This window comes from Odontesthes bonariensis, chromosome 11 (assembly GCF_027942865.1).
Source record: "Odontesthes bonariensis isolate fOdoBon6 chromosome 11, fOdoBon6.hap1, whole genome shotgun sequence".
Taxonomy (NCBI): domain Eukaryota; kingdom Metazoa; phylum Chordata; class Actinopteri; order Atheriniformes; family Atherinopsidae; genus Odontesthes; species Odontesthes bonariensis.
Window position 1 is genome coordinate 4,255,665 of NC_134516.1, and position 26,239 is coordinate 4,281,903.

Consider the following 26,239-nt stretch of genomic DNA (forward strand, 5'->3'; position numbering starts at 1 on the left):
AGTTACTGTGCAGGTTTGAAACTGCTCCTACTTTCCATCTACACTGAGTAATGATGAGAAATGTGAGCTGTGGTAAAACTCCAGCATGAACTAAATATGACAGTGTTGTTAAAGTATTAATATGACTGCTCTCTTCCATCATAAAACCTCATTTTAGAAAGATTTCCCACATTTCAATGTTCATCCTGACAGAGGGTGTAGTTACAGCTTGTGGCCACCAGAAGGAAGCATAGAGACAGATGCAAAGAGGCTGTTAAGTTAGCAGAGACGCAGTTAGATATTAGTTATCTGTAACAACAGCTGATCTTTAATAAAAAAATAAATAAATAATGCAACGTGAATGTAATCCCCATTTAGGGCTTAATAAAGTATTATTTAACCGAATATAGCTATATTTCCACGTTTATTTGTTGTTTGTTCAGCAGGTTTGTCCTTTTTGTGGCTAGTAATCCCACAGCTTTCACCACATGGCTGCAGAAGCTCCCCCTCTTATCGCTTTTTATTGTTTTTCTAGTTTCTGCTCCCTGAGACTGCAGAGAGAGTCGGAGCTGCTCTCCAGCGGCTGCCTGGTCGAGCTCAACCCGCATTTAGTGGCCCAGACGGCGGGGAAGCAGCAGAAAAAGCAGTCTTCAGATGACCGACCTAACTGTGCGGATCCTGCTCACCGCTGATTCTTCCTCACTCCGCCTTCAGTTTGACTCCGGGTCCGCTAACCGGAGCCGATGAGCAGCTGCTTTCACTGTTAAATGACACCAACTCTTTGCAGCTTATATAAACGAGTCAAACATTAAAAACTGCTTCCATTAGCTTCAAATTGGTGGTTTAGGCGGAGAAAATCACCTGCGTCACAACACTGATGAAATAAAGCATTCTCACCTCTCTTGAAAATGGTCATTTATTTATTTATTTATCATATTTTATCAATGGAAATAAGTAATATCTAAGAATATAAATAAATCTACTGTTAACACTTTTCTAATTATTACTTTTGAATTGGTGCATTTAGTCACTCTTTTGCGTTTCATTGTGTGAGTCACCTCTTCAATAGAAGATCTTTGAATTCTGCATCACATTTCTGCTCCCACGATGCTGGAGTTGGTGCTTCACAGTCACAGTTTAAGAATGAAATAAGGGATGGGCACGGTGATCACATGAGTAAAACACTAAAAAGTAAAGTCAATAAATAAACCCTGTATGAAAATTACAGCTCAAATCTGGACCTACTGTGGCCTGCAAAAAAAAAAGCAGTGAAATGGCCCATGTATCAATAGACGATCTTTGACTCGTGTTAAACCAACGCGGGATTATGGAAGTATCGCGATACCGACAGGTTCAGCAGCAGTCTCCGCAGGCTGCGGGCGGTGTTGGTGTTTTTCTGTAAATATCGCCTGAAAATGCCCGGTGAACTCGACTGTATGTAAAGGAATAATTCGACGGAAACGTTTTTCATCCCCAGCGCTGAGAACTGACGGCAACATGGAGGCAGGAGACGGTGAGAACAAGGGTTTATCGTGCTAACGATGCTAAGTTAGCTTCAGATGCTAACGTAAATAAAGCTGCGGAGCTTCATGTTTTGGTGTTATTTTGAGCTGAATCTTCGGCCTGCGGGCGGGTTCATCGCAGTCCTCAGTCTGGTGATGGTGTCCTTCCCCCCCTCCCCGGCCAGGTGTCAGCGCTTCCACGCCCACAGAGGAGATGAACGGAGCTGGAACCCTGATGGACTTCCTGGACGAGCCTTTCCCCGACGTGGGCACGTACGAGGACTTCCACACCATCGACTGGCTCAGAGAGAAGTCCAGAGACACGGATCGCCACCGCAAGGTGTTCTTCCCCCGTCATGCAGCAGGTGTGATGAGGTGTGGGAGGCGGTGCTGACTGTCTGTTTGTCCCGCAGATCACCAGCAAGAGCAAAGAGTCCCTCTGGGAGCTGATCAAGAGCCTCCTGGACGCCTGGTCGGGATGGGTGGTGATGCTGCTCATCGGCCTCCTCTCAGGTCGGCACATTTGCATTCATTAATGCACACGGCCCACAGCGAGGTGTCAGAGCTCTGTCTGCTGAGGGAGGGGGGCCTCGTCAGTTTGGTGGAGAGACGGAACATTTATGAGCAAATGTGGGGTTGAATCTGTCTTCCACTTTCTGGAAAAGCATCAACAATGTTGTCTGCTACACGGAAGAGGATTTACTTTCCATTTCAGTTGGAAAACAGGTTGAGCTTTTGATCATCCTGGTGAAGTCGAACCATTAAAACCCGTTTTTAAACATTTTCAGTGCTTGGCTCTTTATCTGTTTCCAGTGAAAAAGATAAAGTTGTAAAAGCTGTTTCTTGCGCTTAAAGGGATAGTTCGCCTCTTTTGACATGAAGCTGTATGACATCCTACATCAGCAGCATCATTTCTGAACATCTTCTTACCCCCTGCTGCGTCCTGTGAGCAGAGTTCCAGCCTCGTTTTGGTGTTGATGAAGGTAGTCCGGCTAGTTGGCTGGGGTTTAAAAAATAAAGCATTTTGCTTCTCAAAACAATATGCGCTCAAACCGTGCGTCTGCACGGTCTGCACCGCAGGCAGTGATACGAAGGGAGAGAAAATAGGGCCAAGCGATTGTGAGTTCTGACTTTTTCCTCAGTTTTTTCGAGTTTTATGTGGATTTAATGACAGAAAAACATGAAAAAGATCCGACTGAAAGACATTTTACTGAGTTTTATGTGGATAAAATGACAGAAAAAGGTGAAAAAGATCCGACTGAAAGACATTTTACTGAGTTTTATGTGGATAAAATGACAGAAAAAGGTGAAAAAGATCCGACTGAAGACATTTTAGTGAGTTTTATGTGGATAAAATGACAGAAAAAGGTGAAAAAGATCCGACTGAAAGACATTTTACTGAGTTTTATGTGGATAAAATGACAGAAAAACGTGAAAAAGATCCGACTGAAGACATTTTACTGAGTTTTATGTGGATAAAATGACAGAAAAAGCCTGCCTGCTGTGTAGACCGAAGTGCAGAGCGAGCAGCAAACACCGAAACAAGCGCGGCAGGCGGCATCTCGGGACTTGGTGGCCTTTTATTTGTACCTATCTGGGGACTTGGTGGCCTTTTATTTGTACCTATCTGGGGACTTGGTGGCCTTTTATTTGTACCTATCTGGAGACTTGGTGGCCTTTTATTTGTACTTATCTGGGGACTTGGTGGCCTTTTATTTGTACCTATCTGGGGACTTGGTGGCCTTTTATTTGTACCTATTTCAGGACTTGGTGGCCTTTTATTTGTACCTATCTGGAGACTTGGTGGCCTTTTATTTGTGCCTATCTGGGGACTTGGTGGCCTTTTATTTGGACCTATCTGGGGACTTGGTGGCCTTTTATTTGTACCTATCTGGAGACTTGGTGGCCTTTTATTTGTGCCTATCTGGGGACTTGGTGGCCTTTTATTTGTGCCTATCTCGGGACTTGGTGGCCTTTTATTTGTACCTATCTGGAGACTTGGTGGCCTTTTATTTGTACCTATCTGGGGACTTGGTGGCCTTTTATTTGTACCTATTTCGGGACTTGGTGGCCTTTTATTTGTACCTATCTGGGGACTTGGTGGCCTTTTATTTGTACCTATCTCGGGACTTGGTGGCCTTTTATTTGTACCTATCTGGGGACTTGGTGGCCTTTTATTTGTACCTATCTGGGGACTTGGTGGCCTTTTATTTGTACCTATCTGGAAACTTGGTGGCCTTTTATTTGTGCCTATCTGGGGACTTGGTGGCCTTTTATTTGGACCTATCTGGGGACTTGGTGGCCTTTTATTTGTACCTATCTGGGGACTTGGTGGCCTTTTATTTGTGCCTATCTGGGGACTTGGTGGCCTTTTATTTGTACCTATCTGGGGACTTGGTGGCCTTTTATTTGTACCTATCTGGGGACTTGGTGGCCTTTTATTTGTACCTATTTCGGGACTTGGTGGCCTTTTATTTGTACCTATCTGGGGACTTGGTGGCCTTTTATTTGTGCCTATCTGGGGACTTGGTGGCCTTTTATTTGTGCCTATCTGGGGACTTGGTGGCCTTTTATTTGTACCTATCTCGGGACTTGGTGCCCTTTTATTTGTGCCTATCTGGGGACTTGGTGGCCTTTTATTTGTACCTATCTGGGGACTTGGTGGCCTTTTATTTGTACCTATCTGGGGACTTGGTGGCCTTTTATTTGTACCTATCTGGGGACTTGGTGGCCTTTTATTTGTACTTATCTGGGGACTTGGTGGCCTTTTATTTGTACCTATTTCGGGACTTGGTGGCCTTTTATTTGTACTTATCTGGGGACTTGGTGGCCTTTTATTTGTACCTATCTGGGGACTTGGTGGCCTTTTATTTGTACCTATCTGGGGACTTGGTGGCCTTTTATTTGTACCTATCTGGGGACTTGGTGGCCTTTTATTTGTACCTATCTGGGGACTTGGTGGCCTTTTATTTGTACCTATCTGGGGACTTGGTGCCCTTTTATTTGTACCTATCTGGGGACTTGGTGCCCTTTTATTTGTACCTATCTGGGGACTTGGTGGCCTTTTATTTGCACCTATCTGGGGACTTGGTGGCCTTTTATTTGTACCTATCTCGGGACTTGGTGGCCTTTTATTTGTACCTATTTCGGGACTTGGTGGCCTTTTATTTGTACCTATCTCGGGACTTGGTGGCCTTTTATTTGTACCTATCTGGGGACTTGGCGGCCTTTTATTTGTACCTATCTGGGGACTTGGTGGCCTTTTTATTTGTACCTATTTCGGGACTTGGTGGCCTTTTATTTGTGCCTATCTGGGGACTTGGTGGCCTTTTATTTGTACCTATCTGGGGACTTGGTGGCCTTTTATTTGTACCTATCTGGGGACTTGGTGGCCTTTTATTTGTACCTATCTGGGGACTTGGTGGCCTTTTATTTGTACCTATCTGGGGACTTGGTGGCCTTTTATTTGTACCTATCTGGGGACTTGGTGGCCTTTTTATTTGTACCTATTTCGGGACTTGGTGGCCTTTTATTTGTGCCTATCTGGGGACTTGGTGGCCTTTTATTTGTACCTATCTCGGGACTTGGTGGCCTTTTATTTGTACCTATCTCGGGACTTGGTGGCCTTTTATTTGTACTTATCTGGGGACTTGGTGGCCTTTTATTTGTGCCTATCTGGGGACTTGGTGGCCTTTTATTTGTACCTATCTCGGGACTTGGTGGCCTTTTATTTGTACCTATCTGGGGACTTGGTGGCCTTTTATTTGTGCCTATCTGGGGACTTGGTGGCCTTTTATTTGTACCTATCTGGGGACTTGGTGGCCTTTTATTTGTGCCTATCTGGGGACTTGGTGGCCTTTTATTTGTACTTATCTGGGGACTTGGTGGCCTTTTATTTGTGCCTATCTGGGGACTTGGTGGCCTTTTATTTGTACTTATCTGGGGACTTGGTGGCCTTTTATTTGTACCTATCCGGGGACTTGGTGGCCTTTTATTTGTGCCTATCTGGGGACTTGGTGGCCTTTTATTTGTACCTATTTCGGGACTTGGTGGCCTTTTATTTGTGCCTATCTCGGGACTTGGTGGCCTTTTATTTGGACCTATCTGGGGACTTGGTGGCCTTTTATTTGTGCCTATCTGGGGACTAGGTGGCCTTTTATTTGGACCTATATCGGGACTTGGTGGCCTTTTATTTGTACCTATCTGGGGACTTGGTGGCCTTTTTATTTGGACCTATCTGGGAACTAGGTGGCCTTTTATTTGGACCTATCTGGGGACTTGGTGGCCTTTTATTTGTACTTATCTGGGGACTTGGTGGCCTTTTATTTGTGCCTATCTCGGGACTTGGTGGCCTTTTATTTGGACCTATCTGGGGACTTGGTGGCCTTTTATTTGTGCCTATCTGGGGACTAGGTGGCCTTTTATTTGGACCTATATCGGGACTTGGTGGCCTTTTATTTGTACCTATCTGGGGACTTGGTGGCCTTTTTATTTGGACCTATCTGGGAACTAGGTGGCCTTTTATTTGGACCTATCTGGGGACTTGGTGGCCTTTTATTTGTACCTATCTGGGGACTTGGTGGCCTTTTATTTGTACCTATCTGGGGACTTGGTGGCCTTTTATTTGTACCTATCTGGGGACTTGGTGGCCTTTTATTTGTACCTATCTGGGGACTTGGTGGCCTTTTATTTGTACCTATCTGGGGACTTGGTGGCCTTTTATTTGTACCTATCTGGGGACTTGGTGGCCTTTTATTTGTACCTATCTGGGGACTTGGTGGCCTTTTATTTGTACCTATCTGGGGACTTGGTGGCCTTTTATTTGTACCTATCTGGGGACTTGGTGGCCTTTTATTTGTACCTATCTGGGGACTTGGTGGCCTTTTATTTGTACCTATCTGGGGACTTGGTGGCCTTTTATTTGTACCTATCTGGGGACTTGGTGGCCTTTTATTTGTAACTATCTCGGGACTTGGTGGTCTTTTATTTGTACCTATCTGGGGACTTAGTGGCCTTTTATTTGAATGTTGGCCGACGCATGCAAGCGACGGAGAGCGTCTCCGTAGGCGACCATAAATCAGCCTTAAATATTTCTTCTTCTGTCTGTGCTTGACACGGACAGAATTGGATTGTCAGTAAGTCTCTTTTCTCGTTTTTCCGGCTCCCCACAGGTACGCTGGCCGGCGTGATCGACCTGGCGGTGGACTGGATGACGGACCTGAAAGAAGGCGTGTGCCTGTCGGCCTTCTGGTACAGCCACGAGCAGTGCTGCTGGACGTCCAACGAGACGACGTTCGACGACCGGGACAAGTGTCCGCAGTGGCAGAAGTGGGCGGAGCTGATGACGGGCCACGCCGAGGTGGGACGCGATCGGACGGGTTTTCATCACGGGGGCAGAGGAATGAAATGAACCCTTTTCTCATGTTTCAGGGGGGCGGAGCCTACGTGTTGAACTACTTCCTGTACGTTCTGTGGGCGCTGCTGTTTTCCTTCTTGGCGGTGTCGCTGGTGCGAGTGTTCGCTCCGTACGCCTGCGGCTCAGGAATCCCAGAGGTAACTTACAGATGTTACGCCCTGATGTTGAGCTCTTGATGCGAGGAGTAAAACCAGTTCAGGAGAGTTTTGAGATGGTTCCATCTTTTGGTTTCCGTGTAGATCAAGACGATCCTCAGCGGCTTCATCATCCGGGGCTACCTCGGGAAATGGACCCTGCTCATCAAGACGGTCACCCTAGTGCTGGCGGTGTCGTCGGGCCTCAGCCTGGGGAAGGAGGGTCCTCTGGTCCACGTGGCCTGTTGCTGCGGAAACCTCTTCTGCAGCCTGTTCTCCAAGTACAGCAAGAACGAGGGCAAGCGGCGAGAGGTACGCCGCGTCCGAGTCGCTCGACGATTTGCTTGCCGATTCGTAGAAAGCAGCAAAGTTGGGCTTCTGGTCTGGGTGGGACGGGTCTGGTCTGGTCTGGTCTGGTCTTGTCTGGTCTGGTCTGGACGGGACAGGTCTGGTCTGGTCGGGACAGGTCTGGTCTGGGAGGGACAGGTCTGGTCTGGTCGGGATAGGTCTGATCTGGACGGGACGGGACAGGTCTGGTCTGGACGGGACGGGAAAGGTCTGGTCTGGTCTGGTCCGGACGGGTCCGGTCTGGTCTGGACGGGTCTGGTCTGGACGGGACAGGTCTGGTCTGGTCTGGACGGGTCTGGTCTGGGCGGGACAGGTCTGGTCTGGTCTGGACGGGTCTGGTCTGGTCCGGACAGGTCTGGTCTGGTCTGGTCTGGACGGGTCTGGTCTGGAAGGGACGGGACGGGACAGGTCTGGTCTGGTCTGGTCCGGACGGGTCTGGTCTGGTCTGGACGGGTCTGGTCTGGACGGGACAGGTCTGGTCTGGTCTGGTCTGGACGGGACGGGACGGGACAGGTCTGGTCTGGTCTGGTCCGGACGGGTCTGGTCTGGTCTGGTCCGGACGGGTCTGGTCTGGTCTGGTCTGGACGGGACGGGACAGGTCTGGTCTGGTCTGGTCCGGACGGGTTTGGTCTGGTCCGGACAGGTCTGGTCTGGTCTGGTCCGGACGGGTCTGGTCTGGTCTGGTCAGGACGGGACGGGACAGGTCTGGTCTGGTCTGGTCTGGTCTGGTCTGGTCTGGTCCGGTCCGGACGGGTCTGGTCTGGTCTGGTCTGGTCTGGACGGGACAGGTCTGGTCTGGACGGGACAGGTCTGGTCTGGTCTGGTCTGGACGGTTCTGGTCTGGACAGGACGGGTCTGGTCTGGTCCGGACAGGTCTGGTCGGGTCTGGTCTGGACGGGTCTGGACGGGTCTGGTCTGGACGGGACAGGTCTGGTCTGGTCTGGTCTGGACGGGATGGGAGGGGACGGGTCTGGCAAAGTTGGGCTTCATTTCGCTTTGTTCCTTCAGGTGTTGTCGGCGGCGGCGGCGGCTGGAGTGTCGGTGGCCTTCGGCGCGCCCATCGGCGGAGTTCTGTTCAGCCTGGAGGAGGTTGGTACCGACCCGTTTTGCCTTGTGTGATTCAGGACTCGGCTCTGAGAGCACTTTCTCCCGCAGGTCAGCTACTATTTCCCCCTGAAGACGCTGTGGCGTTCGTTCTTCGCCGCTCTGGTCGCTGCTTTCACGCTGCGCTCCATCAACCCGTTTGGCAACAGCCGCCTGGTGCTGTTCTACGTGGAGTACCACACGCCCTGGTACATGGCCGAGCTGGTTCCCTTCATCCTGCTCGGGGTGTTCGGTGGTCTCTGGGGGACCCTCTTCATCCGGGCCAACATCGCCTGGTGCCGACGGAGGAAGACTACCCAGTTGGGGAAGTATCCGGTCCTGGAGGTCATCGCCGTGACGGGGATCACCGCCGTGCTGGCGTACCCCAACCCCTACACCCGCCGCAGCACCAGCGAACTCATCTCGGAGCTCTTCAACGACTGCGGGGCGCTGGAGTCGTCGCAGCTCTGCGACTACGTCAACAACCCCAACATGAGTCGGCCAGTGGACGACATCCCGGACCGCCCGGCCGGGCCCGGCGTCTACAACGCCTTGTGGCAGCTCGCGCTGGCGCTCGTCTTTAAGATCGTCATCACCATCTTCACCTTCGGCATGAAGGTGAGTGTGACGGCCAATCAGAACGCAGAGGTGGATCGTCCTTTTAGACGATGCCAAACACGTGAGCCGGTGCTTCTGCTTCCTCCTCAGATCCCCTCGGGGCTCTTCATCCCGAGCATGGCGGTCGGAGCGATTGCTGGGCGGATCGTCGGGATCGCCGTGGAACAGATGGCGTACCACCACCACGACTGGATCATCTTCAAGAACTGGTGCCGGCCAGGCGCAGATTGTGTCACACCGGGCCTCTACGCCATGGTTGGAGCGGCCGCCTGTCTGGGTGAGTTCTGCAAAGGGAAGGTGTCACGTGAAGCCCCCGAACTGAGGTGACCTCTTTGAGCCCCCAAACGGGGCAATGGACGGGTCGGGGGGAGGAGTTTGGATTGGGTCGGTTCGGGACCGGTCAGTTCGGGGGAGGAGTTTGGATTGGGTCGGTTCGGGACCGGTCAGGTCGGGACTGGATGGGTTGGGTTGGGTTGGATCGGGACTGGTCTGGTCGGGTTGGGTCGGGACTGGTTGGGTCGGGACTGGTTGGGACTGGTTGGGTCGGGTTGGGTCCGGTAGGGTCGGGTTGGGTCGGGACTGGTTGGGTCGGGTTGGGTCGGGACTGGTCGGGTTGGGTCGGGTTGGGTTGGGTCGGGACTGGTCGGGTTAGGTCGGGTTGGGTTGGGTCGGGACTGGTCGGGTTGGGTCGGGACTGGTTGGGTCGGGTTGGGTCGGGACGGGTTGGGTCGGGACTGGTTGGGTCGGGACTGATTGGGTCGGGTTGGGTCGGATTGGGTCGGGACGGGTTGGGTCGGGACTGGTTGGGTTGGCACTGGTAGGGTCGGGTTGGGTTGGGTTGGGACAGGTTGGGTCGGGACAGGTTGGGTCGGGTCGGGACTGGTCGGGACTGGTCGGGTTGGTTCGGGACTGGTTGGGTCGGGACTGGTCTGGTTGGGTTGGGTCGGGACTGGTCGGGTTGGGTCGGGTTGGGTCGGGACGGGTTGGGTCGGGACTGGTTGGGTCGGGACTGGTTGGGTCGGGACTGGTTGGGTCGGGACTGGTAGGGTCGGGTTGGGTTGGGTCGGGACTGGTTGGGTCGGGTTGGGTCGGGACTGGTTGGGTCGGGACAGGTTGGGTCGGGACTGGTCGGGTTGGGTCGGGACTGGTCGGGTTGGTTCGGGACTGGTTGGGTCGGGTTGGGTTGGGTTGGGTCGGGACTGGTCGGGTCGGGACGGGGCCGGAGTTTGGATCGGGCCTGAATCAGTGAAAGATCACCACATGGCTTCTGTTTCCGTGATAAAGCCGCTGTTGTTGCGTCCCTTCAGGCGGCGTGACCAGGATGACCGTGTCCCTCGTGGTCATCATGTTCGAGCTCACCGGCGGGCTGGAGTACATCGTGCCTCTGATGGCCGCCGCCGTCACCAGTAAGTGGGTGGCGGACGCCTTCGGGAAAGAAGGCATCTATGAGTCGCACATCCAACTCAACGGCTACCCCTACCTGGACGTCAGGGACGAGTTCACTCACCGCACGCTGGCCACGGACGTGATGCGCCCCCGCCGGAACGACCCCCCGCTCGCCGTGCTCACGCAGGACAGCACCACGGTGGAGGACGTGGAGACGCTCATCAAAGACACCGACTACAACGGCTTCCCGGTGGTCGTGTCCAGGGAGTCGGAGCGGCTCATCGGCTTCGTTCAGCGCCGTGACCTCACGCTCGCCATCAGTAAGTCAGACGATCAAACATCAAAACTGTTTTCAGACGCGGAAATGTGATTGGCTCCTCCCTCCCCCAGAAACCGCCCGTCAGAAGCAGGACGGCGTGGTGAGCAGCTCGGTGGTCTACTTCACAGAGGACGCGCCGCAGCTGCCGGCCAGCAACCCGCAGCCGCTGAAGCTGCGCCGCATCCTGAACCTCAGCCCCTTCACCGTCACCGACCACACGCCCATGGAGACGGTGGTGGACATCTTCCGCAAGCTGGGCCTCCGCCAGTGTCTGGTGACCAGGAGTGGGTGAGTCTGTCCAAAGGGCCGTTCCTCTTACAGCGAACCAACATCGGTTTGCGTGTGATGAGCGGAGTCGTGGTCGCTAAGTAAGAAGCAAAAGTTCCGTCCTTTTTGTCTCAGTCGTGTTTATTCTGTCGAAGCAGAAACTAGAGATGCACCGATCAGGATTTTGGGGGCCGATCACCAAAAGCAAGATTCAAGATTTATTGTCATTTGTACAGAGAGACACAGGGTCATACTATACATTGAAATTCTTGGTGACGAGGCGTCGCCAAAAGCATTGAATAAATTGAGAAGGATGAAAGAAAACCAAAGAAGAAGATAAAGTAGAAAAATTGTGCATTAAAAAAAAAAACAATTTTTTAACTGTGCATAAAAATTTAAGTGAAATGTGCAAATATATACTGTGTGTGTGTATATATGTATATATATATATATATATATATATATATATATACAGGTGGAAATAAGTACATAGTATCTGCCGATCACAGCGTCAAATCCATAAATTCTTCAACATTGTTGTCTCATGTACACAACATTGACATTGTATCATGAAGTATAAAAATTAGGAGATGAGAAAGTATCATGAATTGACCGCTGTTTTATTCCAGGCTGTGCAATATTTCACACTCTAGAGACTCTCTTAAGCCGCATTCGGACAGAAAAGCTCTAAGGACGGTCCTCCTGGAATCCCGTTCTGATAACTGTCCTTCCCCAGGGGAACTGTTTCAGTTTGCAATTATCGATGACTCAATTGTCCATCCTTTCCATTCTCCTGACATACGTCAGTGTTAGACGTAACTGAGTGATTAGTTTAGCTCACTTCTTCTCTGGATGACCGTTCTTTTTTTTAAGGCTGAATCTTTCTGGGTCTCTGCAGGCGTCTTCTGGGCATCATCACCAAGAAGGACGTCCTGCGCCACATGGCTCAGATGATGAACCAGGATCCAGAGTCCATCATGTTCAACTAACCACAGACTGAAGGTGTAAATAAAGCTGCTCCCCCCCCCCTTTCTCCCCCCTCATGGTAACCACAGCAGCCATTCATCATGTGTCTCGTTTATTTATTGTAGCCGGTTTGCAGGATCTTCATCAGATTCCGTGCTGACAGGAAGAAGCTGCTTCCAGATGTAATGAAACGACCTTTAAACAACCCGTGGAAGGCTTCGGCCTCGGCACCGGGACCAGTCTGAGCAGACGTGAAGCTCACATGTATGGAACGCCATTTTAAACCGGAAAGCATGCAAAGATAACTCCAGGAAAGAGCCAATCGGGTCGGCGTTAATGTTGTTTTGTTTGTATTTTTCAATCTTTTAAAATGAGAGACGGTGATTTATTCATTTTTTTTTAACTTGGGATGAAATGGCTTTCCATACGCACTTTATTTTGCACTTAGAATTTTGTGTCCTCGTTGTTGCCATTTTTCTGGTGTGGATCTTTCTGCGTCCGTGGACCCGAGCCGAAGGTCCGCGGGGTCGTTTCGGGGTCCGCAGACGCAGGCGGTACGTCGGTCCGCGCTCTGAAGCAGGAAGAGATGGTACCAGAAGCTCCCTGTGCACAACACTGTACCTCTGACACTAAAATGAAACATTAAGGAGGCCGTTTCTGCTGAAGGAGTTATTTCAGTGTTCGTCCCCTCCGTTAATCTGTTGTGATTGTTGTCGTAGAGCTGCTGTCGCTTCAGACTGAAAACACGCTCCTTATCGTTGCTTTCAAATGCCAAGAGAATGTACTGTAATAACAACTGTCTTTTTTCTATATATATATATATTATATATATGTGTGTTGCAGATTTATCGTGGGGTTTTTCTTTTTTTAATTTAAATGTGTTGGAACACAAATGTTGAAGCCTGGATGATCAAATGCACTTTTTGTTTTCCGGGTTTGTTAAAGAGGGGGAAAAAATAAACGTTTGAACTGTCCGGAGACGAATTTCTGCCTCTTTAATGTGGTCACGGGTGAATTATGTGTCACCCTAAAGGTCCAACTGAAAGAAAAGAGCCTGTAATGCCCCTTTTCCACCGAACATTTTCGTACCGGTACGGCTCTACCCTGATTGGGAGCTTTTCCATCGCGGGTTGAAGGTGGGACCCGTTACGATTTTTAGTACCGGCTAGTACCTGCTTCAGAGGTGGGTCTAGTCGGTACTAGCCGATATTAAAACGTCACGTGATCAGTGCTGTCCACTGATTGGTCAGGTGAAATTACGTCATACACGCGACGAAGCTCGGGGAGCTTTAAATAATCACCCGCCATGTATGAAAACACACCTGCGAGAGCAGAAGAGAATAAACAGAATTGCGAAAATGGAAGACCAGAGAAGGAAAGCCAACCCATGGACGATGAGCGAGGTGCAGACCTTTCTGTGTGTGGTGGACCGCATACAGAAGGAACTGGACAGAGCAACACGAAATGAGAAGGTGTTCCAGGATATAGCCAAGCTGATGGCTAACCATGGCTATCACTGGAATTCTCAGCAGTGCCGAGACAAGCTGAAGAAGCTGAAGAGCGATTACCGGCAGTTAAAGGACCACAACAGCCGGAGTGGGTCAAACAGAAAGACATGGAAGTGGCTCAACCAAATGGACGGCATTTACGGTCACCGCCCGGCGAACGGCGTGGATACGGCGACGTCTTTGTTGGAGGCGATGGAAAATGGTAAGTGTTGTTCTTATCCCCTTGGTGCAACGCTTATATCTTAACAAATGCATGTTTTATATCGTAACAAATACATGTTCAGTCTTTAACTTGTGTAAAACGTTACACAGGTGTCTCATGTAAGTTGTTCTGAGTGAGCTAGCAAACAACGCTGTTTTGGAAGGCTAGCACAGTGTCTCACCTATGCGGTTACGTGTATGCGTTTCGTATGTTCACACTTTTTATTTTTTTCCCCTCAAGACTCGGTTTGTGCAACCGATGAGTGTTCGGTTGCTGAGGTCAGCGAAGATCCTCCAATCCCACAGGCTTCAGAACCGACACTGGCATCGCAATCTGCAGCTGAGCAACAGCTGCTATCTGCATTCCACCGGCACCAACACTCCTGCTGTTTACTTTTGTATTGTCTTTTTTAATAAAGAGCTTGGTTTAACTAAACAATATGGATTGTCAACTGCATTACACATTACACTCCATCGTTGTGTTTACTTTTGACTAACCGCGGCGTGACACTTTGTAGTCACCTGAAACTGACGTCACGTTAGTGGTGAACGGGCCGACTCCGCCCACTTCCAGGCCACAGTTTGTGTGGAAAAGGAAATGGTACTGGTGCCGTGTAGTGTCGCGCTATATCGAACCGAGTAGAGAAGGGCTAGCTCGGCGGTGGAAAAGGGGCATAAGTCGCCACATTTAGACACGCTTTATGATCAGTTGGTTTAAAAAGACAGAAAATCTTTGACCCTACCTCTCTGTGTTTTAATGATTTAGTTTCTATATTCTTCATTACTCCATATGAAAGCACCACTTTAAGTGTTAAAGCCTAAAAGAACATGTGAACTTTCTCATCCTCCCTGAGAAGAGAAACCTCACGTCAGTGATTAAAGATGCGTTGGGCACAACTTTTAAACGAATAGATAAACCACGACTCTTCACTCTGGAAAAGGTTCTTTTTTGGGACTGAACAGAACCGAAGATGGAGGTTTCTATTTATTAATTTATTTTTGTGTCTGAACCTAAATGTTGGCCACATCTGTAGTTTCCTTTGCCTCACATTTGATTCAGAGTGACTTTAACTGTCTAAACTCGGACACGTATTCCACCAGAAATTTAGAAGATTATTTGTAATTTTTGAGGGGCATTTGGACCACAATTAACCTCACAACACATGCAATATTTGAGGGGGGCTCCGAGTCCAAGGATTTTATGATCTTTTAGCTGGTTGCTTTAAGAAAAATCAGATGAGACCGAAAAGTTGCTCGATGTAGCCACATAATCGCTAGGTGTAGTTACGCGTTGCTGCCAGCAGGTGTCGTCGTTCTGCGGTTTTATTTAGTCTGTCCGACGGCGTCTGATAAGGGACAAGCTTTATATCAAAAATAATCACTTTATTGTCTTTTTAATCCAGATGAATGACTTGTTTTCACCCAACTGGAATTTATATTTGTTAAACCGAGTAAGGTTTGAGTGGCTGTCGCTGCAGTTTGTGGGACGGTGAGCGCCGGGCTGTAATGTGAAGTAACGGTAGTTTGTAGCCAGAGGCAGCATCGCCACTTCGGACTTTTTTCCAGGGAGCGAGTCGGTCCATCCGGTGAGTGGATGTGTCGCCGGTCGCCGCATTAATAACTGATTAATTAACCCGCTAGAAGCCGGTAAGTAACGTCACAGGCCAACGGTTCTTACTCCATTAGTCTCCAGAAAACTAGCTTAGCCCGCTGTGCTAACACTAGCTTCACCGTGTTTTGCATTGAAGGGGGTTAGCTGGTGAGCTAGCAGCAGGAGCTAACACTTTATCTCAATGTTTACCTGTTAGCCGAGAGGTTAGCCGCGCTTAAACTAGCTCTGCTGTCAATGATTAAGAGCTGGGAGTCGGCAAGCTTGATTCCTACCAAACATTCAGTCACTACATGTGAATTTAAATGAGCTAGTTTGGAAACTTTGCCTCATTCTCGCTGTTTTTCTTCTTGTTTAAATAAAGGACAATGAAGTGCATCCCATCTCAGGACATTATGCTGCTCATCTCACCGTCATTAGCTGCTTCCTAAAGACTGTCACCAGTTTTTTTACGCGGGGCTCAGTGTGAGGACTTTTCCCGGACCTAAAACCCTGAGGAGAGACGCCGGCTGATCCCAGAGCTGCCATGGAGGAGGAGGAGGTGAGCATGGAGTACCTGCTGGAGCAGGTGATGCAGAAGGACCTGGGGGGCCGGCTCCAGGTGGGCCAGGAGATCACCGAGCTGGTCCTGAGCCCGGAGAGGTGCCCCGAGCTGGAGCAGGACCAGAGTGCGCTGGACAGGATGGTGGACACGGTGGCCAGCTCCTGGGTCAACTCCAGCAACTTCAAGGTGAGCTCAGCCCCGTCAGAGGTGCTGCTGAGGGCCCCACGTGTGGGCTGGTTCTGGGCCTGAAACCAGGCACCAGGACCCTCTGTGTGGGCTGGTTCTGGGCCTGAAACCAGGCACCAGGACCAGGGTAAAGGCAGCAGCTCTGTTCCCCACACAGACCAGGCTGTAAGGGCCGGTTTCCTGTTGATAAATGTCCGCTGAGCTGCAGAACAAAGAGGAAAAAGAACTAAGTGAACCCCCGATCCAGCAGCTGGCAGCAGCAGTGAGTGAGAAACTAAGTGAACCCCTGATCCAGCAGCTGGTAGCAGCAGTGTGTGAGAAACTAAGTGAACCCCTGATCCAGCAGCTGGTAGCAGCAGTGTGTGAGAAACTAAGTGAACCCCTGATCCAGCAGCTGGTAGCAGCAGTGATAAACTAAGTGAACCCCTGATCCAGCAGCTGGTAGCAGCAGTGAGAAACTAAGTGAACCCCTGATCCAGCAGCTGGTAGCAGCAGTGAGAAACTAAGTGAACCCCTGATCCAGCAGCTGGTAGCAGCAGTGAGAAACTAAGTGAACCCCTGATCCAGCAGCTGGTAGCAGCAGTGAGAAACTAAGTGAACCCCTGATCCAGCAGCTGGTAGCAGCAGTGAGAAACTAAGTGAACCCCTGATCCAGCAGCCGGTAACAGCAGCGAGTGAGAAACTAAGTGAACCCCTGATCCAGCAGCCGGTAGCAGCAGTGAGTGAGAAACTAAGTGAACCCCTGATCCAGCAGCTGGTAGCAGCAGTGAGTGAGAAACTAAGTGAACCCCTGATCCAGCAGCTGGTAGCAGCAGTGAGTGAGAAACTAAGTGAACCCCTGATCCAGCAGCTGGTAGCAGCAGTGAGTGAGAAACTAAGTGAACCCCTGATCCAGCAGCTGGTAGCAGCGATGAGTGAGAAACTAAGTGAACCCCTGATCCAGCAGCTGGTAGCAGCGATGAGTGAGAAACTAAGTGAACCCCTGATCCTGTTGATGAGCCAGTTTCAGCCCAGCTTTAGCTGTCGGACAGACGGCCTCACATCTGGCTCATTTCAGCCTAACAGCAGCCTAGCTTTAAATCGTTGTGGCTTTATTTTATAGTGGTTTAATTTGCTCATCACGAACAGATATTAGCCTAAAAGTTGAAACGTTGTGCAAGGAGTCAAACTATCTTGTAAAGATGCCGGTAAAATATGTGGGAAAAGTGAATTAAATCGCATCAAAAAAGAAGGAATCAAAGGTCTCACCAAACACCTGAAGGACTTACAAATAAAACTAAGTCCCTGTGTGTTGCTAATGAATGATCGGATACTAATCTAGAAGTACTCAAGATTAAGAGTGAAATCTGGGTTTAATCTTCATGATTAGTGAGTAAGTCATGCCGTGACTCTGTGCTGAAGGCACACGACACTCAGCTGTGGTCAGACTGCCTTCTGTAACGGGGCCGCGGCTCCCTGGTGGCTCTGAGCTTATTTTACCGGCACCATTAGCCCAGTTTCCTTCCCTCTGGGACAGAGCCGGCAGAGGGAGGAGCCGCAGTGACGTGTGGAGAAGAGGCGCTTTCTGGGTGCTGACCACGCACTTTATCATCTGCACATCTGAGGGAATCAGAAGATGATCACAGTCGTGACATCACTGTGAAATAGTCTGATGTTGGGGGCGAATGCAACTCCTCAGAAACTCTTCTTCCTTTCATACCGTTTACACGTGTTTTATTCAGCGTGTTCCCCTGTAAATATATAAAGGTGATAAGACCCCCCGGTCTGTGGTTTGTGCCTGAATTTAGTCTTTATCTGGATGAAATGATGAAATAATTTATCTGGATGTGTCAGAAGGTCCTTTGTTCCCACAGCGATAAGGCTTTATAACAGTGACTGCTGAGTTCTTCTCAAATTGATTGATTTTTATTTATTTGTTTATTTTGTCATTTATTATCATTTATTTAGTTAGTAGTAGTATTATTATTGTTGTTAATACAATCATTGTAAATATTAAAAAAAATGTTGAGCTACTTGACGAATTTGAATTTCAATTACTTTAATGAATAAAGTATTTTTCTATTTCTATTCTATAATGAATGAACGAGTTGGAATTATATTACCATGACAACCCGGAAGTCGGCTGCATTCTATGCCACTCTTATGTATTTCTACCACGTGGCCACAAGATGGCGGCGGAGCGCGTGCGATCACATGTTCCAAAAGTTTCCAGGTTTTTTTTACATTTAGAAAGAGAAGTTTGTTCCAAAAATTGCACCATAATCCGAGCACGCGGCTCAGGTGATGCGAATGTGTCGATTTGGTGTCAGCGGGAGACTCTCACTATACGTTCATTGAGCTTCCCATACCACCCCATGACAAGGAAAGTTAAACTAAGCATGCGCTGTGAGAGTCTAGTAAGATGCGAACAGCGTCCTCGGTCACGGTTTGTGTGTCCTGCTCGTGTTTCAGTCCCTAAATTCAAAGGTTACACTCTTATATTTCCATTTAATTGATTTAAAACCGTAAGTCTGGTTTATTTTGTGGTTTTAATAACAAAGATTCCTGCTTATGTCTGATTACCCATGATGCTTTGCGGCGCAGCTTCACACACAGCGCTGCCGTAGTGATCAGCTGTGGGGGTGGGGGGGGGGGATAAACCCACTCAAACTGCGCTGATGACGGCTTAATTTGAAGTTTACTTTTTTAGTTTCGTGCTGGGTGTATTTTAGTTGTAATTAAACTGCAGAAAAGCAGAATTTGTAGTGGGTTTTTTGGTACTTTTTACTTAAAAGACACATCAGAATGTGTTCAAGCTTACCAACATGCTTTGTTCTTATTTTATGGGTTACAACAAAATTAAGCCTCAAATATGATTTATAATAAGCTTAAACTTTATCATATTTGAACATATATTTGAAAAATATGCTAAATACTGGATGTTTGGCTTAAAATCTGAAGTAATTACGCGTACTTCAGTAACTGCAGATAAGTTCAAAGTGTGACATTAGCACTCTTATGTATTTCTGCATATTACACTCGGATTTATTGACAATGTTTGTGTTGCAGGTGGTTTTGCTGGGGATGGACATCCTGTCAGCTCTGGTCAGCAGACTGCAGGAGAGGTTCAGGACACAGGTGGGAACAGGTGAGCGGATACAGGTTACAAAACGACCTTTATGGTGATAAAGACCCTGTGTGGGTGTCTAAGACGACAAAACTTCTCTCATTTTTAGTTGATCAAAGCTTCTTATTCCCTCGGCAGATGATTTAGCTCATTTTAAGTCACTTACTCCTCATTTTCTCACATTTTTCATATTTTTTAAAGCTGAATTTTTAAAATAAAACGTTAAAAACCAGCGGGCCCATTGTTCTGGTGACAGAAAATAACACGTAATGTGATGAAAGAGTGGATCCATGATCATAAATGTAGGTGTGAGACCAGATTTCAGTGTGTAAGCTGACAGTTTTGATGTGGATCCACAGAAATCAGAGCAGAAATATAAACGGTGAGCGCTGATATGACGGAGGACGCTGAAGTTGCGTGTTTGTGCTTCTGTGTTGGCTCAGTTCTGCCGAGTCTGATGGATCGCCTGGGAGACGCCAAAGACCAGGTCCGAGACCAGGACCAGGCGCTTCTGCTGAAGATCATGGACCAGGCCGCCAACCCGCAGGTACACCGCTGGACGCTCACTCAGATTACTTCTTCATGAGTCTTAGTTTCACACGGCTGCTGTGTTTCTGTGCCTCCTCAGTATGTGTGGGAGCGAATGACGGGCGGCTTCAAGCACAAGAACAACAGAACCAGAGAGGGCCTCTGCCTCTGCCTCATCTCCACCTTGAATGTGTGAGTCCACATCAGATCCATGAAATGAAAACAACTTTGCCAGATTTTCTTGGTTGTTTTGTCTGTAAAACGTAAGAAAGGACTCGTCAGAGGTCTCATTTAGCTCGTTTTGTTCAAATAAAACCTGAACATTTTTCAGGTTTGCAGCCACAGAATCAAAGAAAAGCAGTAAATTTTCCCAAATGATTGATCCCAACTGAGAAAGTTCTGTAAAATACGGAGGATAAAACATGATGATAGAACGTCTTGAAGAAACTATGGTGAGCGGTCCAAATCTGGAGGCAGCTTTTATGGCTAATAGTTGTACTAAAACAGCAGGGGTCCTAGGATAGACCCCTGGGGAACACCGCAGAAAGAACCAAACCCAGCCGGGGCCATGAGCCACATAACCACATTAAAATCAATGTTTTTGTTCTGTGCCGTTTCAGGTTTGGATCTCAGAGTCTGACGCTCAGTAAAATCGTCCCTCACATCTGTAACCTCCTCGGGGATCCAACAAGCCAGGTATGATCACGTTTTCTGCTCATTGACTCATTAGATTCAGCTCACAGGTACACTTCCTTTTCAAAGTGTTAATAACGGTACATTCAAGGATCGGGCCGGGTTGTAGCAGCAGGATTATTGGTCTGTGAGCGACGCTGCAGCTCAGAAGGGTTAATGAGGACATTTGAAGGGATAAATGCTTCTTCCCTGAACATCAGAGCCTCTCACTACAGTTGTCTCAGTTTGTTGCTCCCTGATAGGCCGCAGACGTCTGTCATCACCTGAATCTTACTTCCTCCTGACGACAGGAAGCCCTGCCCATGAGCTTCACATCCTGAAGCCAAGCACACTCTCTAAAACAGTGGATTTTAGAGAAAAGTACCAACGAAAAACTATTGAAATACTTGACTTGACTCGAGAAAGTCGAGTTTCACATGCGGTGAGCTTAGTGATGTTTGTGGCAGCCCATTTGGTAATAAATACTCACATGTTAGCAGCTGTGGCTGGTTACTGTTAGCTGGTTACAGTTAGCAGCTGTGGCTGGTTACTGTTAGCTGGTTATAGTTAGCAGCTGTGGCTGGTTACTGTTAGCTGGTTACAGTTAGCGGCTGTGATTGGTTACAGTTAGCGGCTGTGGCTGGTTACAGTTAGCGGCTGTGGCTGGTTACAGTTAGCGGCTGTGGCTGGTTACAGTTAGCGGCTGTGACTGGTTACAGTTAGCAGCTGTGACTGGTTACAGTTAGCGGCTGTGGCTGGTTACAGTTAGCGGCTGTGGCTGGTTACAGTTAGCAGCTGTGGCTGGTTACAGTTAGCAGCTGTGACTGGTTATAGTTAGCAGCTGTGGCTGGTTACAGTTAGCGGCTGTGGCTGGTTACAGTTAGCGGCTGTGGCTGGTTACAGTTAGCGGCTGTGGCTGGTTACAGTTAGCAGCTGTGACTGGTTATAGTTAGCAGCTGTGGCTGGTTACAGTTAGCGGCTGTGACTGGTTACAGTTAGCTGGTTATAGTTAGCAGCTGTGACTGGTTACAGTTAGCAGCTGTGGCTGGTTACTGTTAGCTGGTTATAGTTAGCAGCTGTGGCTGGTTACTGTTAGCTGGTTATAGTTAGCAGCTGTGGCTGGTTACTGTTAGCTGGTTACAGTTAGCGGCTGTGATTGGTTACAGTTAGCGGCTGTGGCTGGTTACAGTTAGCGGCTGTGGCTGGTTACAGTTAGCGGCTGTGGCTGGTTACAGTTAGCAGCTGTGACTGGTTACAGTTAGCGGCTGTGGCTGGTTACAGTTAGCGGCTGTGGCTGTAGCTGCTTACAGTTAGCGGCTGTGGCTGGTTACAGTTAGCGGCTTTGGCTGGTTACAGTTAGCGGCTGTGACTGCTTACAGTTAGCGGCTGTGGCTGGTTACAGTTAGCGGCTGTGGCTGGTTACAGTTAGCGGCTGAGACTGGTTACAGTTAGCGGCTGTGGCTGGTTACAGTTAGCGGCTGAGGCTGGTTACAGTTAGCGGCTGTGACTGCTTACAGTTAGCGGCTGTGGCTGGTTACAGTTAGCGGCTGAGGCTGGTTACAGTTAGCGGCTGTGGCTGGTTACAGTTAGCGGCTGTGGCTGGTTACAGTTAGCGGCTGTGACTGCTTACAGTTAGCGGCTGTGGCTGGTTACAGTTAGCGGCTGAGGCTGGTTACAGTTAGCGGCTGTGACTGCTTACAGTTAGCGGCTGAGGCTGGTTACAGTTAGCGGCTGTGACTGCTTACAATTAGCGGCTGTGACTGGTTACAGTTAGCGGCTGTGGCTGGTTACAGTTAGCGGCTGTGACTGCTTACAATTAGCGGCTGTGACTGCTTACAGTTAGCGGCTGTGACTGCTTACAATTAGCGGCTGTGACTGGTTACAGTTAGCGGCTGTGACTGGTTACAGTTAGCGGCTGTGGCTGCTTACAGTTAGCAGCTGTGGCTGGTTACAGTTAGCGGCTGTGACTGCTTACAGTTAGCGGCTGTGGCTGTAGCGGCTTTGACTGGTTACAGTTAGCGGCTGAAGCTGGTTACAGTTAGCGGCTTTGGCTGGTTACAGTTAGCGGCTGTGGCTGGTTACAGTTAGCGGCTGTGACTGGTTACAGTTAGCGGCTGTGACTGGTTACAGTTAGCGGCTGAGGCTGGTTACAGTTAGCGGCTGTGGCTGGTTACAGTTAGCGGCTGTGGCTGGTTACAGTTAGCGGCTGTGGCTGGTTACAGTTAGCGGCTGTGGCTGGTTACAGTTAGCGGCTGTGGCTGGTTACAGTTAGCGGCTGTGACTGCTTACAGTTAGCGGCTGTGACTGCTTACAGTTAGCGGCTGTGGCTGCTTATAGTTAGCAGCTGTGGCTGGTTACAGTTAGCGGCTGTGGCTGCTTACAATTAGCGGCTGTGGCTGGTTACAGTTAGCGGTTGTGGCTAGTTACAGTTAGCGGCTGTGGCTGGTTACAGTTAGCGGCTGTGGCTGCTTACAATTAGCGGCTGTGGCTGGTTACAGTTAGCGGTTGTGGCTAGTTACAGTTAGCGGCTGTGGCTGCTTACAGTTAGCGGCTGTGGCTGCTTACAGTTAGTGGCTGTGGCTGCTTACAGTTAGCGGCTGAAAACCTCAGGTATGCATTGTGGTTGAAGCTGGTTTAAAATCAGTTGTGATCAGATGAAAATACTGGGTTGTATCACCATGTTTGTTTACTTTCTGTTTCACTGCGTCTTTGTTTCAACTTGTGAGTAATAAAAGGTCTAAAATGTAGTTCTGTACTGTTGACCTGAAGGTGCGCGATGGAGCCATAAACTGCCTGGTGGAGATCTACCGCCATGTTGGAGAGCGAGTGAGGATGGACCTGGGGAAGAAGGGGCTGCCTCAGTCACGGTGCGTTCAAGTGCTCTCAGTCATTCCTGAGAAGTTTCATTCCATTGAAGTCTTCTGCTAGCTTTTATCCGCCTGAGCAGACAGCAGAAGCCTTTAAGACTCTTATAGGCTGAAAACTCTTTACAATGATGGCCATAAAGGACCAGTAACAGGACGCCATGGCAACAGGTCTGTCACATGATTGGGTATAACGAGAGCACCTTAGAGAGGCAGAGGTTCAGAAATCTGTGTCTACAAATTGTAGTAAAACTGAATCCTTTGAAAAGATTCTGTGAACAAGGGCATATTTATTGATGAGATTTTAAAATCCCTGATTTCTGTTTTTCTCTAAGTCTTCCACACCGTCTCGACTCTTTATGAAAGGGGGTCGAGCCTAAAAAGGTTCTGCTGCAGATAAAACAAACTGAAGTGCGGGTTTAATCTAAAACTGTATTTTAGGATGACCCAGGATGGGGTTTGATTTGTCCGACCAGCAGTCCAAAACCCAAAGACGCCCATTTCCCAGCAAGATGAACCATCAGTTTGTCATTTGGTCAATGAAAAAGTAAAAAAATGTGGAAAACACCCAAATATTTTGTTTGATGTCGGTCCAGAAGTCAGACTGGCTGTGTTCGAAACCGCATACTTCTCCTACTATTCATACTAACTTTTTGAGTTAGTATGCGAGTTTGAGTAAGCAGAAGTTCCCGGATGCATACTAGATTCTCTGAAATGTTGGGTATGCATCATGAGGTTACTACTCATACTCAAACTACCCAAGATGCAACGTAACGTGACGTCACCGATCGTCATTTCCTGTCAAAACGGCACTTTCAAGCTAGCTACAACAAGGGTAGGTTCACTTCCTGTTTTCAAAACAAAAGCACCAATTGTATGGTAATGGCTTTCCCTATGATAAAAGGCAACGGGTATTTTATTTTGTGAAAATAACAGGAAGTGCGTTGCTCACTGCGGCTAGCTTTAGTAGCGCCGAATTCGTGGGAACTAAATTGTAAACAGCCGGTATTTTGTCAGGTTTTCAACACGTTGGGGATCTAAACGACTACTTTCTCACCTGAAAATGTTTCAAATGTTGCTAAAGTTTACAGAGTTTAGAGCTTAAGGGAAATCAGCTTCAGGCCGGCTGATTTCGGCTCGGGCAGGAGCAAAATGCATTGTGGGTAAACGCTCTGCATACTGTGTGATCGATGAGTATGTAGTATGCAGTATGCAGTATGTAGTATGGAAGTATGTAGTATGCAGTACATAGTATGTAGTATGTAGTATGCAGTATATAGTATGCAGTATGTAGTATGCAGTATGAAGTATATAGTATGTAGTATGCAGTATATAGTATGCAGTATGCAGCATGTAGTATGCAGTATGCAGTATGTAGTATGCAGTATATAGTATGTAGTATGCAGTATGCAGTATGTAGTATGCGGTTTGGAACACAGCCACTGAAGTGTTTTCAGTTTGAACTGAAATCCTCCAAACAGGAAGTACTTTTGTCTCATGTCTGGTTCTCTGTGTGCAGGCTGAACGTGATCTTCAGTAAATTCGATGAGGTGCAGAGGTCGGGGAACATGGTGCTGTCGCCCGTCTCAGGTAAGATCCGCGTCACCGGGACAGTTTCACGCTCATCAGCAGATCCTTTGCTCTTTGTTCGGAGGAAGGCCTCGGACTAAGGCCCGACCGATTATCGGCCCCACCGATATATCGGGGCGATATTTAGCATTTTGGGGATATCGGCATCGGCCATACCTTACATAAATTTCCACCGATAAGTTTATATAATTTTCACAACAAATTTTGCAGCCGTTTGGTTCTGAACGCGTCTTCTGCTCTCGCTCTCGCCACTTTGAGTTCATGAGCATTGCCCCGCCCGTCACAGCATCTGATTTGTTTGGCACACGGAACCAATCAACACGCAAGGCTGCGAACGGTTTCAAGGCGGCCGCGGCGCAAGTGGGGGGCGGGGTGGCAGTACTACTTGAAGCAGAGAGAACAAACTCCCTTCAAGGTAAGCATATACGAAGCCTTATCCCCTGCAATATGTCACAAACACACCAACGTTGCAAAAGCACGGCACCACGTCTTTATTAGTGTATACAACTAGTGAAAATGGTCCATTTGATCTGTGTAACGACGCAAACCTTCAGCTCACTGAAACGGTTGTCCATAAAGCAGTCTCGGCATAGTGTACAGTCATTTTTAAACCCCCACATGGAAACGTGAACGTGTCTGTAGTTCTACACGAAAGGTGGACTGAAAGCCATGGTCAATGAAGACCAAATAAAACGTGTTTGTGTTTGTTCCTGCGACTAACCGTTTGTTAGTGCAAGCCTGCTAGCTACTTGGTAGCCTGCTGGTGTGAGAGCCTATCTCGTTCCGTAACGACTGGTTACCAGCACGTTAGAACCAACGGTGATTGGTCGTAATGTCCCTCATAATAAACTTTAATAGAATTAAGTTTTGGCCAGTCGCTGCGTTTCAAACATCTGGAGTAACATCTTGTTACGGGTAGCCAGACAGGCTGTCACACCACCACCAAGTAGCTAGCAGGCTTGCGCTAACAACCATGGTGTTAGGTGAACAACTTCATGAAGCCGAACGCGACGCGACTCAGATGGTGCATTGTAAAGTTGTACAGGGATGTTTATGTTTATTTTACTGTTTAATAAAAATGCTATAAGCAGCTCCCTACACTTGCTTTTTAGTTCTCAGTCAGTTCATTTTCTATTACTTCTTAATATAAAAATAGCATATATTCAAGTATTCTCAGAATCAGAATCAGAATCAGAATTCGTTTTATTGCCATTGTTAGTGAACAGTGTTCACTAACTAGGAATTTGCTGCGGCGTAAGGTGCAAACATGTAACAGGGATACAATGATAAAAAATAAAGAATAAAAATATATGAATACAAAATGTACAAGGTGTGTACAACAATACACAGTAACCAATATACAGAGCAACAAGAGTGCAGCTTCGTTAGTGCAATTTTAATGATGGTAAAGTA

The 26,239-nt window shown here is 48.3% G+C and overlaps 2 protein-coding genes and 1 non-coding gene across 18 annotated transcripts in view; 2 read left to right on the top strand and 1 right to left on the bottom strand.

Moving 5' to 3' along the window:
- The first annotated feature begins 1,312 nt into the window (after positions 1-1,312).
- On the top strand, positions 1,313-12,992 carry clcn4 (chloride channel, voltage-sensitive 4). Its single transcript, XM_075477285.1, has 12 exons — positions 1,313-1,492; positions 1,667-1,821; positions 1,895-1,994; positions 6,653-6,840; positions 6,912-7,034; positions 7,137-7,343; positions 8,388-8,468; positions 8,535-9,080; positions 9,171-9,357; positions 10,388-10,786; positions 10,857-11,073; positions 11,951-12,992. Exons 1-12 carry the CDS (start codon positions 1,477-1,479, stop codon positions 12,039-12,041), a joined length of 2,310 nt encoding a protein of 769 aa, XP_075333400.1. The 5' UTR covers positions 1,313-1,476; the 3' UTR covers positions 12,042-12,992.
- Positions 12,993-15,224: 2,232 nt separating this feature from the next.
- Positions 15,225-26,239, top strand: part of LOC142391499 (CLIP-associating protein 1-B-like) — a 68,314-nt gene continuing 57,299 nt past the window's right edge. For 15 of the 16 annotated variants that reach the window (XM_075477286.1, XM_075477292.1, XM_075477288.1 and 12 more), the window contains exons 1-8: positions 15,267-15,374; positions 15,701-16,066; positions 19,115-19,193; positions 19,616-19,719; positions 19,801-19,892; positions 20,321-20,396; positions 23,142-23,239; positions 24,756-24,826. In XM_075477286.1, the coding sequence (XP_075333401.1) occupies positions 15,863-16,066; positions 19,115-19,193; positions 19,616-19,719; positions 19,801-19,892; positions 20,321-20,396; positions 23,142-23,239; positions 24,756-24,826 (724 nt within the window). In that variant the 5' untranslated portion in view covers positions 15,267-15,374; positions 15,701-15,862. Of the gene's footprint in view, positions 15,375-15,700; positions 16,067-19,114; positions 19,194-19,615; positions 19,720-19,800; positions 19,893-20,320; positions 20,397-23,141; positions 23,240-24,755; positions 24,827-26,239 lie in introns of all 16 variants that reach the window. The other variant, XM_075477287.1, reaches the window with a different exon arrangement.
- On the bottom strand, positions 18,307-18,434 carry LOC142393757 (U4atac minor spliceosomal RNA). Its single transcript, XR_012772169.1, has one exon. It is a non-coding gene; the product is annotated as a U4atac minor spliceosomal RNA (small nuclear RNA).